The sequence below is a fragment of the Pterocles gutturalis genome, unplaced genomic scaffold (assembly GCF_000699245.1).
Source record: "Pterocles gutturalis isolate BGI_N339 unplaced genomic scaffold, ASM69924v1 scaffold29155, whole genome shotgun sequence".
Classification (NCBI taxonomy): Eukaryota; Metazoa; Chordata; class Aves; order Pterocliformes; family Pteroclidae; genus Pterocles; species Pterocles gutturalis.
This window is the reverse complement of record NW_010146737.1, coordinates 1-12,811: the sequence shown is the minus strand read 5'-3', so window position 1 is coordinate 12,811 and position 12,811 is coordinate 1. Positions and strand designations below refer to the sequence as shown.

General features: G+C 39.5%; 1 protein-coding gene across 1 annotated transcript; it reads left to right on the top strand.

Moving 5' to 3' along the window:
• Positions 1–551: 551 nt before the first annotated feature.
• On the top strand, positions 552–10,198 carry FYTTD1 (forty-two-three domain containing 1; the record flags this gene model as incomplete). Its single annotated transcript, XM_010085863.1, has 9 exons — positions 552–683; positions 3,716–3,861; positions 4,622–4,734; positions 5,579–5,675; positions 6,676–6,737; positions 7,593–7,667; positions 8,499–8,625; positions 9,704–10,101; positions 10,149–10,198. Coding segments are annotated over 8 exons (848 nt in total), but the record flags the coding sequence as incomplete, so codon positions are not given.
• Between the last annotated feature and the right edge of the window lie 2,613 nt (positions 10,199–12,811).

Genomic DNA, 12,811 nt, shown 5'->3' with positions numbered 1-12,811 from the left:
AACATTGTTTCCCTGGACAAGAGATGATTGCTTTGGATTTCAGATACCTGGGGAGAGAAGTCTTGCTTGCTTTTTTCCCCATCATCTCAACCTCAGTGAACATATGTATATAACTGATAGGCTGAGTTCTCTCTGTGTGATTTTTCTAAAATAACTTTGGATGAAAGAACCAAGGCTTGAATTGATGTTTTGTCTGGAATGTGTAAAGTCTGTTAAGTGAGATGGGATTACCATCTCTTCAATGGTATACAAAAACTGTTGTAGTCACTCCATTTAAAATTTCATGCCATGATCTTTCAAGTCTCTTGGATGCTCTGGGTGTATGCAACTGTTTCTTTTTGGCTAGGGTATTGTATTATAAAGGAAGTGCTGTAAGACTAACAGGGACTGGATGTTTTTTAGAGATGTTTCTGGAACCTTACCTTGTATATGCTGGTTTTGCAAGATTATATTGGTTTGTTTCCCATTGCTCCAACCTGCTAGGGTTCTTCTTCAGAACTAGAATATGTCTGCAATGTGGCAAATCTTTATTTTTTATTTGTTGCTTACAGATGATATAATTAAACTGAACAAGAAAGAAGAGAGGAAACAGTATTCCCCCAAAATGAAAAGAGGGCTTCAGCAGAATCAAACTCGCCAGTTCAGGACACCAGGCTCTAAGTGGGGAATCCAACAACAGAAAGGTGTGTGTGCCAGACATAACGTGCATTGCACAATTTTTATTTTTTTTTAGCTGAAGTGTAACCTAGTGAAAATTTATGGATTGACACAGTCAAATCAGGTGTCTTTCAAATGGTGTCATATATGGTTTTGGTTATAATTCAGTTCTTTGTGAGCTATTTGAGATTGGTTTTGGTTCAGTGTGAGAACAACATTGACGTGTTTGACCAAAGAGGAGCTTAGGTGCTTGAGGAACTCTTTTTGACTTGAGGAAGGATTGGCTTGCTTTATGATTTTTAAAATTTATTTTAATTTTGGAAAGGGTGTTGAGATTTTTGTCTCTTCACAGAGATGGATAGAAAGCGTGCGTATGCCAAAGCCTGTATATTAGGAAATGTGGAGACCTTGCCAGAGCTCTGAGTTGTGTGCAAAAGAGCCAGCGTATTTATATTTGCTAGGCAGAATTCTCCTAGTAGGCCTCCTGAAAACAACTGTTACTGCAGACTGTAATGCTGCCTCTGGGATACATAAATTGATAGTGAGTTGGCTTTTCTTGCTGAGACTTTGGGATGCAAAGGAAGTACCGTGTCAGCCTTCTTAAACCAATGTTTTTACAGTGGAATACAAAAATGGGGGAAAAAAATCATATAGGCAGGGAGTGAAGAGAGGAAAAGTGCACAGTAACAGCTTTCCTGTAGATTCCCTGAGTAACTGACAGAGGTTTTTTTGATAAGCAGGAGTAATATTCTAGAATGATTCCTGGGTTTTGGTCCAGTACATGGCCAGTACCTGCTTGAAATATAGACTCATTTTGCTTTTGTTTAATTTTGAAAAATACCTTTTTAGCACTGGATTATCAAAATATGGAAAAATACTGGCTAATCAGAAAGCTTACCACCTTAATCCAAGCTAATTAAGTAGTTAAGTTAATACGTGCAACATTCTTGTTTAGTAGCATTCATTTAAAGCAAATACACATCTGTCTGGTGTACTCACAGTGATCCCCATTTTATCTTTGTTGTTGCTTAGTATTTGGTGTAGCAGTAGCTCTGAAACTTGTCTAAACTTTGTAAAAAGTGAAAGTTCCCTTTTTAGCATCTTAGACACAGATGTCTTTGGGGATCAGTGCACTGTCATGTTGCTCAGGGCTCAGAGGAGTTTTGCTTTTTATACAGGCCAACAGAGCAGTGTTCCTTAATTTGTGCGTCTTTAGTAAATTGGTGACAGTGCAGGAAAATATTTTACATCACTCAGCCCAAAGTGTAAGAATGTTTGTGTAGTTAAAAGAGTGAGTTTAAGTTGTAGATTATCAAACATGTAGGCTTTCTATTCATGACAGTGGTTGTCAAACACAGTTGTTTATGATCCAAAGGGTACAAAAGAAGTATTAGAATTAAGAATTTTAGGAGCAACTTGAGCTACAAATATAAAGCTCTAAATACAACCATCTTGGCAGTTACTTTTCTCTCTTGGAACCTTCCTTCTTTGCCTGCCCTTGTTCTAGGAAAAAGCAAGCATTTTTTGCAAAATTGCCAGATTCATGACGTGTTGAAACATTGTGAATAGCTTTTGCTGCTCCCTCCTATACACCTCCACGTTTTCTCCCACTGAAAGCAAACCTCATTTATGTTGGGTTTTGAGCAGAAGGTATCATTAAATAGTTCTTCTGAGCATTTTAGTTATTAGTACCGTATGACCAGTAGATTTATTGCTGCTCCGTTGCCATTGAAGTTATTCTGGTAAGTAGCAAATCCTCTGTTAGTTTGTGGACAGCTACAGAAACCACAAATGATCAACAGCATTCAATTCCTTGTGGTTTTAGAAGTGGCTGCCAAACTCTCTGGAAGGAAGCAAGGAACTTGAGCTGGGACTCTTCAGCTTTTGGAGGGAGAAAGAGGGAGAACATTGTTCATTAAAATAAAGGTTGTCCTTGGTGATACACAGAATGCAACTGCACAAAAGCCTGGGCAGCCAGAGCTAACTTTGAGGTTGTAATTTATTTGAGCAGAGATTGGTCCAGAGAGCTTATGAGGTACCTTTCAGCATAAGTAGCCTTGTCTCTCAGCTTTTCTGTTTGAAAAGAAGAGCATTTGCTAACCATCCACAAAATGTGGTTACACAGCAGTTTCTCCATGGCAAATTTATCTGGGCTGGCTTCTGATCAGTGGCTTAACCTCATGTGATGGCTCCTTTCTCATGAAGAAGCACAGATTTATTATCGATGGTATGGATATGTCGAAGCGAGATGTGTCAGTTGGGGTAGAGCTGGCTCCTTAGTCTTAAATTTATCTTGCAGTCTGAGGTTCTAAGGGGGATGATACTTGAGGATAAAACATGGTCTGTATTCATAGCATAAAGCTAAATGGCTCCAGACAGGGTTAACCAAACCCTTGTAACTGGAGGTTTGAGATGTTTATACTACAGACCTCAGACTTACGAGCCCTTTATATTCAAAGGCTGCTTTCAATTCTCAATTTCATCCAGACTGCCATGCAGACTTCTAATTGAAAACACTTCAAATGTGATGTAATTTATATGCTGTTTAATACTATTTTGTGGGCCAATTGCTAAGTTCTTTTTTCTTTAGTCATGTCTTGGGAAGCACTGATCTAAATAAATAAGCTTTGAAGTTACTTTTTGCTTTTCTTTAAATTAAACTCTTAATTTAAAGTTTGCTGAATGGGCGGAGAGCTGGTGTGCTTTGGTTTGCTTTTGTATTATTCAGCACTTGATGAAGTTCCATTTCAGAGTATTTTGGTGTTTTTTCTATGCCAGAATGACCCTTAAGTTGTCCCTGTAGACATGTCAAATAATAAATTTTCAACAGAAATTAATACAACGAACTAGAGCAAAACTGTGGTCTCTATGAGAAACTGATTATTGTTGTGCTAGGGCTTGGGCCAGGTCTGCTGAAATAACTGAATGACGGAATTGTCTTCAAGTGTAGTGATAGCTTCTGCTCTAAGGCTTGAAGTGTGCATTGCCTGCGTAGCATCTTAAACCCATAAGCTTTTTCTTTCAATACGAATTGTCGAATTCTTGATACTTGTTGCAGGTTATGGCAAAAATCGTTTGGGACGCAGGAAGAAGATAGCAGGGAAGAAGCGTTCTTACGGCGTTATAACTGGCTTGGCAGCCAAGAAGGCAGTGGGTTCACGCAAAGGAATTAGTCCTCTGAATAGACAGCCACTTAGCGAGAAGGTAATTAATGCACTTCTAGTGTTCATGTAAGGACAAATTAAAAGAACGAAACGCAATGGCTTCAGAACAGTGCTTCTGAAATATAAAATGGAGACCTCTGGCACAACCTTTTATTAAATTGGGGATGTGTCAGCTGAGTTCTTGTTTGTTTTGAGGGGGGTAGTTAATGACTAGGTGTGAAAGTTTTCTTTAACGCTTAATTGGGTTGGAAGTCATGAAAATTGAAGTACGGGAGTATGTTCTATGCAAGTATGGAGGTAGTTACTGTATTTTTACAGGAAAAGCTCCCTTATTAAGATTTCTTATCTTTGCATTGCTTTGTTACAAACCAATGATTCAGCCAACATGGAGGTGTTAAGCATCTGCCTGTTAGAAAAATTGAAGTTTTTGCAAAATACTTAACTCCTTCAGTAGGCTCCCTCTTCTGCACTCCAGTGCGTTCATTGTTGCCTGCTCCATTTCATGCAGTATTGTACGACGGGGATTGCTTTTAGATTTGTGGAGAAGAGTCATTTTAAAGATGTGTGGAACTTGTGTATTTGTCAATTTACAGAGATACAGTAATCAAAAAGTAACTGCTTTTTTTTTGTCTGGTAATGAGGGGAATATAGAAAAGTGTAGAAGATATTTTCAAATTATACTAGACTGAAAGGTAGGCAAAGCCAGTACTCTGCATGCAGGTGGTAAATGGAAACTGAAGGAAAAGTGTTTGTGTGTATACAATGTACATATATGCTATATATGTTTATTGTTTTTTAAGAATACACAGAGGAATTACCCAGTTTTGAAAAAGAAATCGAACCTTCAGAGACAATCTGAAATGCAGAGAAAACAAGCTCCAGCCATCAGGCGGCCTGCCCTGCTAAATAGAAGGTAAAATCCCGAGTCTGCTTTCCAAACTCTTCTTGACAACCTTCCATAGTATGTGTTTGACAGCACTGAGTCCATGAGAAGTCACTAGGTCCTGGCAGTAGTAATACAGTCAAGACTATCTTGTGTGTGAAGTTCTGCAAATCTGGAGGCCAAACATGGGACAAACGTGGTCTTGATAGAAAGCCAGATACTTATTACTGTGTAGAGCACTCTGGAGGTACCTCTGTGAGCAGCTGGTATCTTGCCTTCACTTAAGTCATAGGCAGCCTATATGGAAATGGCCAGCGTGGATTTTGGTAGCTTTGAAGTGACAGTTCTGGTTTAGTGAACTTTCTAAATAAAATGCCTTTGTGGAAGCTGGTGCCATCTTTAGTTTCGTGGAAGCTATTGCAAGTTTTGTTCGTGCTGGAATTAACATGTCTCTTAGGAACTGCATCTTAACTGGTCTCCAGGATGAAAGTTTTCACTAAGTGACACTGTTGTGGAAACTGTAAACAAACTTTCTTTATACTTATCACAGACTTCTCCTTTTTTTTCTTCTGATCAGAAATGCTTAAAGTGCTGATGGATACTGAGCAAAGTAAAAAGCAGAATCAGAAATCACACTGTCTTGTGATGTAAGAGTGCTAAGCTTCTATGTAACAGAAGTGATTTCTCCATTTATGACTACTCTATTTTGTTCGTAGTAGATGAGAAGCTTATTGGAGCTGAAATGTTCAGCCTCAAAGAGGCATCATTGCAGATGTCCTTAGGGATGTATTGGCAGTTTCCCGACTTTCATAGTGGTCTCCCTAAGATGTTATCTGTGGACCCTTTGCTAACTGTATTTTAATCAATATTACAGGAATAACGTGCCATCCACTTTTGCCAGAATTGGAAACAAACTAAATCAGCAGAAAGATACTCGTCAAGCAACTTTCCTGTTTAGAAGGGGCCTGAAGGTAATAAAAATTACTGAAAACAACAATGAAATTGTGCCCCAGGTTCTGAGCTAACCTATAACACTGGTATTAATGAATCAACTTCAAATATCATGTCTGAGTAGAAACATGAGGTGGACTGGGAAATAGGCACGGGTTCTTCTAGGGAAATGTGCTTCTCCTCTTCAGTTACTGTAGCCCATTGAGTCTTGCTTCCTGTTCCAGTGTAGCTGAACTGTTTTAGAGGGGCATGGAACTTGTCAGAGGATAGTTGCAAGGTATTAATTTTTCCTTTTAAAAGTAAATGTTAGAAAGCACTGTGCAGCTTTCAAAAGTTGCCTTTGGGATAGACCAGAAACATGTTTTAGAATCTGATTATGGTTTTTGGTTTTGTTTTTTTTCAGTATTTTGAGGTTATTTAGTTATCTATGTTATTATTTTACTTAAGGATTTTTTTGGTTATTTTGAGTAAGAACAAGAGAATAAAGAGTGTTCAGTGAATGATAGTGGTGTTCTTGCTTTTCATTTGTGCCCTCATTCTACATCTGCCATCCTTGTGACTGTAAGTAGCTCCCATCTTCCATCCACATGGATTGCAGAGTTACAGACAGGATCAGGAGGAATTTAAAACAGGAGTGAGACTTAATGGCATATGGGATATTACGTATGTTGACATTGATCAGGTTAGAAACTAGCCAGGTTTTTCTTGTTGGTCTGGTAACATTTTGGAGTATCTTGTTAAAGTATAAGTTTGCTGGCATAGTCCTCAAAAATGTTTCCATCTCCTTATTGTTTAAGTTACTGTCATTGACAATTTTGTTTAAATAATTTTTTGTTCTTAAAGTAATTCCTTTGCAATGTCTTACAGCAGTGATAAGATAGTTATCTTTAAGTCCCTCTGAAGGTACAACCCTGTTTGTGCAGAGTGTACTAACAGCTTTAAACTTCTGTTCTTGAATTGCTGTATTTCCGTCTGCTACAATGGTGTGTTCAAATCCAGTGTCTGTGTTGATGTTTTCAGGTGCAGGCCCAAGTGCAGTCAACAGATGATCTTGATAATCAGACAGTAAAGAGAACTCGTCAGTAAGTATTTCATTTGGAAAACTTCAGTTTGGTTACTTGTATGATTCTTGTTTTAGTTCTAGCTTCCTGGCTGTGATAATTGAACGGGATTTTTTTCCCCTGGAGGCATATTAACTGAGTGACAGTGATCCTGTCGCTATCAGTTATTTCCTAAATTATCTTCTGATTTAACCAGGAGGAATTTATTTGCATGAGGCGCTTGCAGAAATGAGGGGGAAGGTGGTAGCTTCAGAGGATCAGACTAATCTTACCACTCGTGAATATTGCCTAGACTGGAAGAAAAATTCAAATGTAAATGTTCTCCTGAGCTCTTGATGTAATTTCTATTTTATTTAATATACATATAAGCCGATGAAGGAGTTTGGAAATAAGCAAGGCAAGGTCACAAGGTGGGAGAAGCTCAGCTCTCACTCATGTATTTTTCCTGTATCATTCTGTACCTGCTAGTCTCTTTGCAACTAGTTTGTTGGTAACACAGCAGGCTGAGTGAGCAGCGTATACCATGGAACTGCAGCCTGTCACCTCTTGGATTTGCTCTGGGGACTGTTTTGGCCCGATCTGTGTCAAGGAAACTGGATGATTTTAAAAAGGGAACATTTCAGTCAGTGCTGTAGTTCTGCTACACCTTGCCAGCACGTGATCTGGTGCTCGCCTGAATAGGTTTAGCTAATATAAAAGATACAAGGACCAAGGGCCAGGCTTCTTGTAGATTGACTGCACGTGGTCATCCTGCTGGCCTGTTTTCTGAAAGCTTGTAGATTCTTCACTAGCCTGTGTTTTGGACACATATTTAAAGATACTCTGACTGAAATTTCTGCAATGTTTTAGTAAGTGATTTTTCTGCTTTCAAACTAGATGGCGAACTTCTACCACAAGTGGAGGGATTCTCACTGTATCCATTGACAACCCAGGAGCAATCATAACCCCAATGTGAGTTTTTGAAAAAGTTCTGAAATTTTTTTAACATAGCTGAAACTGCTGTTCTGAGCCATTTAGCAACTTCTTGCAGATAATATTTCAGATGACCTCAAGGTCACAGCTGCTTGTGAAGACTTCTAAATCTGTCCCCTTTACGAGCATTTCTGAGCTGTGTTTGAGTAACATCGCATCTGGATTTCTTGAAGCATCTCCCAGTTAGGAGCTTGATGTGGTGTATGGAGTTGATGAGTGGTGGGCTGGCAGACTTTCACCTTGTCTGCCTCTTCCAAATCGGACCTTAGCGCAGCTGTTTTCCTCCCTTGTCTGAATGAAAATGAATGAGCATGTAGTTGATGAGTGATTGTGATAGTAATAGTTCCTCCCTGATTCATAGAGATACTGCTAGAGTTGTGCTTAAAGACTTAAAGAAAGCTTTGCTGTATTTGTGTTTGGGAAGTTGATGGTACTGTTGTTTCCTGAGGGGTTTTATTATAAAAATCTCCTGAGTATCTTTTTTCATTAGTAGCATTTTATCTGTAAGGAAGACTGTACCAGTTTTTTTTTAATGGGAATGATGAACTGCAAATTATGTGTTTGTCAGTCAAATTGAGAGATAAAAGATAAGATTGCTCCCTGTCAGGACACTCGCTGTCTGATTATGATAACAAATGGTACCCTTTGATGGTTCTGTGTGACTTTTACCTTCTTGAATTTGTGCCCTCCAGCTATTCAGCCAGCCTGATCAGATGGTTTGATGAAAAATTCATACCTCTATCAGCATAAAGGCTTTGTTGCATAAAACATGTTTTCACTCCTTTGTAACGTTATGTTCTTCTTTTACAGTTCCCAGAAATTACGATTAACTCGTACTCCTGTGCCGCCATTTCTGATGAAGAGGGACCAGTCTGAAGAGAAGAAGATTCCTAAAGGGGTTCCGTTGCAGTTTGATATTAATAGTGTTGGAAAACAGGTAATTTCAGTTTCTTTCCTTAACTGTGGATGTAGTGTCAAGACAGACGAAAGGCACTTTCCTCCTAGACTCACTAGTGACAGAAAGAGGAAACTAGTGACTACTTCTTGTTTCCACTTCCAGTTCTTCCACTAACTTGCTATGTAACTTCAAACAAGTAAATAATCTCACTGTTCCTGTTCCTCTAGTTCATGTTTTTCATGCCCACATGCTTTAAATGGGATTTAAATTGTTGAATGTTTCTAAAAGCCTTCTGGTGTTGCTGCTGTGCTTGAATCAGCAAGTGTGCGTAATTCAGGGATGAGCTTCTGTCAGTTGTGTAACCTGCGTGGAAGCCTGACACCTGCATTTATAAGGCAACTTTTGCTATGCATCTAGGAAAAAAATCAAACGTGATGATGTAAAGGCTTGAAAGATGTGCAAATTTTCACAAGTTTCATGAAGACAGGTGATTTGGTGCAGGAATCTTAGTGCTGTCATTGAAGGAATTGTTACAGGGTGACAGATTTAGATGCTGTTCTTGTCATCAGCTCTGTACTGCCAGCTGTAGAAAACTACATGGGGTCAGGGTGTTCCATGTATGTCAAAAATAGTCTACTACTATATTGTAAAATTAATTGAACTTTTGGACTAGGCTTTAATCTGCTACCTCAACTGGATGGACTGGAAAGCAACCTGCATTAACACGGTTGAAATGTTGCATTTGTTGAAGTTGCATAGAATCTGGGGGGGGGGGAAATGAGTGTAGTGAAAGTTCCCTTTTTCAGTCTGTCCGTCCTCAGTTTAACTTAGAATATTTTGAGTAGACTTTCGATCTTGACACTGTGTACCATGTCTTCGTAATGAATTCTGAGAAACGCTAGCTCTTGATGTATAGTCAAATCTGATTTTTAAATGGTGCAGGAAGTGATGAAATCAAATCAAACTTTTTTTTTTTTTTTCTTATAATCCAAGTGAGGCAATTGAGAAACCGAGTGATGATCCAGAATGAGGAAAAAATTATTCTTGTCTCCATTGCTTTGATTAAATTAGCCTAATGTCTTTTAAGTTTATGGTTAAATTACTTTTTATTTTTCAGACAGGGATGACGTTGAACGAACGTTTTGGGATCCTGAAGGAACAAAGAACTGCGCTGTCGCAGAACAAAGGAAGCCGTTTTGTAACAGTGGGCTAACCTGACAGATGGACTTGAGCATTGATCCCACCTACCTAATAAACTGAGATAAAAGTGGGCAGAAGAATACAGCATACATCACTGAAATTCTCCAGACTTCTTGCTAAGATGGTGGCAGAGCTATCTATAATACTTTTACTTTGAATGGTAAAAGACATAATGCCCTTAGGGGGGGGAAAGTGGAGAAACTGATCCACTGGAGTGGCACCATCACCTGGTTGGAAAAGATTCTGTTGCCCAGCTGATGACAAACACTGATTTTGGTTCATCTTGCAACCAAAACACAAACACGGATTTTAAAAGTTGTTTTGGTTTTTTTTTTTTTTTTTTTTTTTTTTTTTTTGTTCAGGAGTGCTCAGTATCTGTTCTTTGACCCCTCTGTTATGGTAAAGATTGTGTAAGTGTTTCACTACAAATCCCATTTTAGGGTTTTTTAGGGACTGCCTCTGAGCTTTACTTTGGACTGCAGTTTGGCACAGAGCCTCAGTCCATGAATACTTTGGTAGTGATGTAGTGGCATTTTTCTTGGGAGCATTGGTTGTATTTCTTTGTGCTTTTGAAGTTCAATTTTTTTTTTTCCTTTCTTGAAAACTAAAGGTTTTGCATCCTCACTTTGACAAATAAAGCTGTTAGCTGAGACCCAAAATATGTAATTGGGGTGGAGACTATTCTACTCTTATCCTTAAAAGTGGTCCAGGTCCTATTGGAGGAGTACTCCACAGGCAGTATGAGAGTAATTTATATTACAAATAGCTCGAGTTCATCACCCTCCTCTGTAAATGGAGTATGTCTGTCCTATTTTTTTCTTAAACTTTTCCTTTCTATTTCTTTTTGTACGTTTTTCCACAAACTTAATGCAATAACTTCACATTTTTGAATAATTTCATAGGAATAAATACAACAGTTTACAAGAAAGTCAGTGGTATGGTAGCATTCCTTACCCTCGCAGTCAGGATTTTCATCTTGCATACCCTGCCCCAGCAGATTTTCTCTGACTCTTACAAATAGCCAGAGGCAAGCAATCTGAAGGCACTTGTTTGTGTATACCAAAGAGAGGTAAGATGCCAAGCTGATCGGAAGCAGTCAGACGTCTTGAAATTGGCTGAAACTGGGAAGCAATGCTGGAGGACAGCCCTCAGTTTGGCGACGCATGTAAGGTATTAAGCAGGAGCATGTAAAATCGCTTTAGGCTTAGCTTTATGCATCAGAATCTGCAGGATGGTAACAACTGGGGCATCCTCAATGTGATTTTTATATGATCCCTGAAAATGAGGCACCTGTTCAGAATTGCTTCCAGACCGGGAACTGATGAAGTTAACACTGTTCTATAGCAAGGAGAGTTATGTACAGTCAGGTAGAAGAAGGATTGGCTTGCTGCATCCAGAAATGTTCATGGTATTTGAAGTGGGCTTAATTAATTTTGTTCTTCTTGAAGAGTTTCCATTTGGCTTCTTACGGAGTTGGTTCCCTTGTATTTTTATCTCAAATTCCAAGTTAATTAGCATTTACCAGGAACGTCACTGTTGAAGAGCCTTTTACAGTACAAGAGTTTTGTTTGTACAGCGGTTTTAAAGTCAGAGTGCATCCTCGATGCTATGTAGTACTTAAACCCTGAATTTTAATGTTAAAAATATACCTTAGCAGAAGCAAACTAAATGTAATGGTGTTAAGGTTTTTTTCTTAATTACTAGTAGGAAATTATTTTGGAAGAAATGTCCCACTGTTAGAATTTGCTTAGATAAAGTGTTGTCAGTCATCCTGTTCCAGTGTATACATTTTCCATGTGCCAGGATGCAACAAAAAAATTCTTTTGCATCAGCATAGATGCAAACACTGATGCAATGCATCAAAAAATGCTAGTTTGTATTTAATGAGAAGATGCTTTACACTGTACCTTTTGGTATTTTTTGGAGAAGTTATTACATTTGATCTATTCTGAAGCTGTTAATTTTTTTTTTTTAAATAAAAAGTTACAGGTTTCATATTGTTTTGTTCCTGTTACAACCACTTGGGCAATATACTGTTTATGTGACTTTTCTAATATCCTTCAAGGGGTTCTTAATTATTCTTAAATATTCTGAAGAATATACCCAAAAGCAGCCTAATTTAAAGAGACTTTGCATTCGTTGCCCAGCTTAGTATCCTGAAAATTGAGTGGCACTTGGATAAGCTTCCTTGCGTTTAATTGTGTCAGCTATTGATGTATTTTTCAGAAGCACCGTCTAATTTAGTGGTTTGGTGTGATTACAGTACCAGATCCCTTAACCTGTCAGCCCAAGCATGGGATTTCACGTTGCTGTGACATGTCTGGGAGAGCTCGCTGTAATCCCAACCTTGTGTTACAGGATCCGCGCAAACGCCCTGATAAATGCCCGCGATTGTGTTTTCCAGTGCGCTGCTGGCAGGAGGCTTGCGTAAGCAGTGGGAAGGGAAAAAAAAACTGCCTAGAAATATATTCGACGAGGTGTTGAGTATGGTGAGTGTCTTGGCACCTCTGTTTTTCGTTACCAGCTCCAGGCAGCGCTGGGACACACAGAACAGCGTAACCAGCACAGCAGTGCTGTCCCAGAGCAAGACGGGCGTTTATTCCAACGCTGCAAAGAGTGCAACCTTTTAAGGATCAAGTACATCAAGGAAAACACCACGAAGCAGCTGGTACTCTTCCCATCTTGCGTGTTCCCTGGTTCTTGCTGCTGGAGGGGGCCTGAGGATGCGTGTGGCATCCCACTCTGCTGGGTAAACTAGGATTTTCCTGAATTTCGGAAGGTGTACGGGCACTGCAGCCGTTCTCAAGGGGAGGCGGCACCCTCACACACCAGATTACCCCAGGCGAGTGGAAAAATAAGCCCCAAAAAGAGGATATTTCGGGTTTTTCTAAAGAAGTGGGCGGTTGCGCTTGCGCGCTCCGCGCCCTGTCAAGGCTGGCGCATGCGCACTCTCCGACGCCCCTTTCCTCCCCCGCGCCTGCGCTGTGGCGCGCGAAGCCGGAGCGAGCGGCGGCGGCGGGCTGCG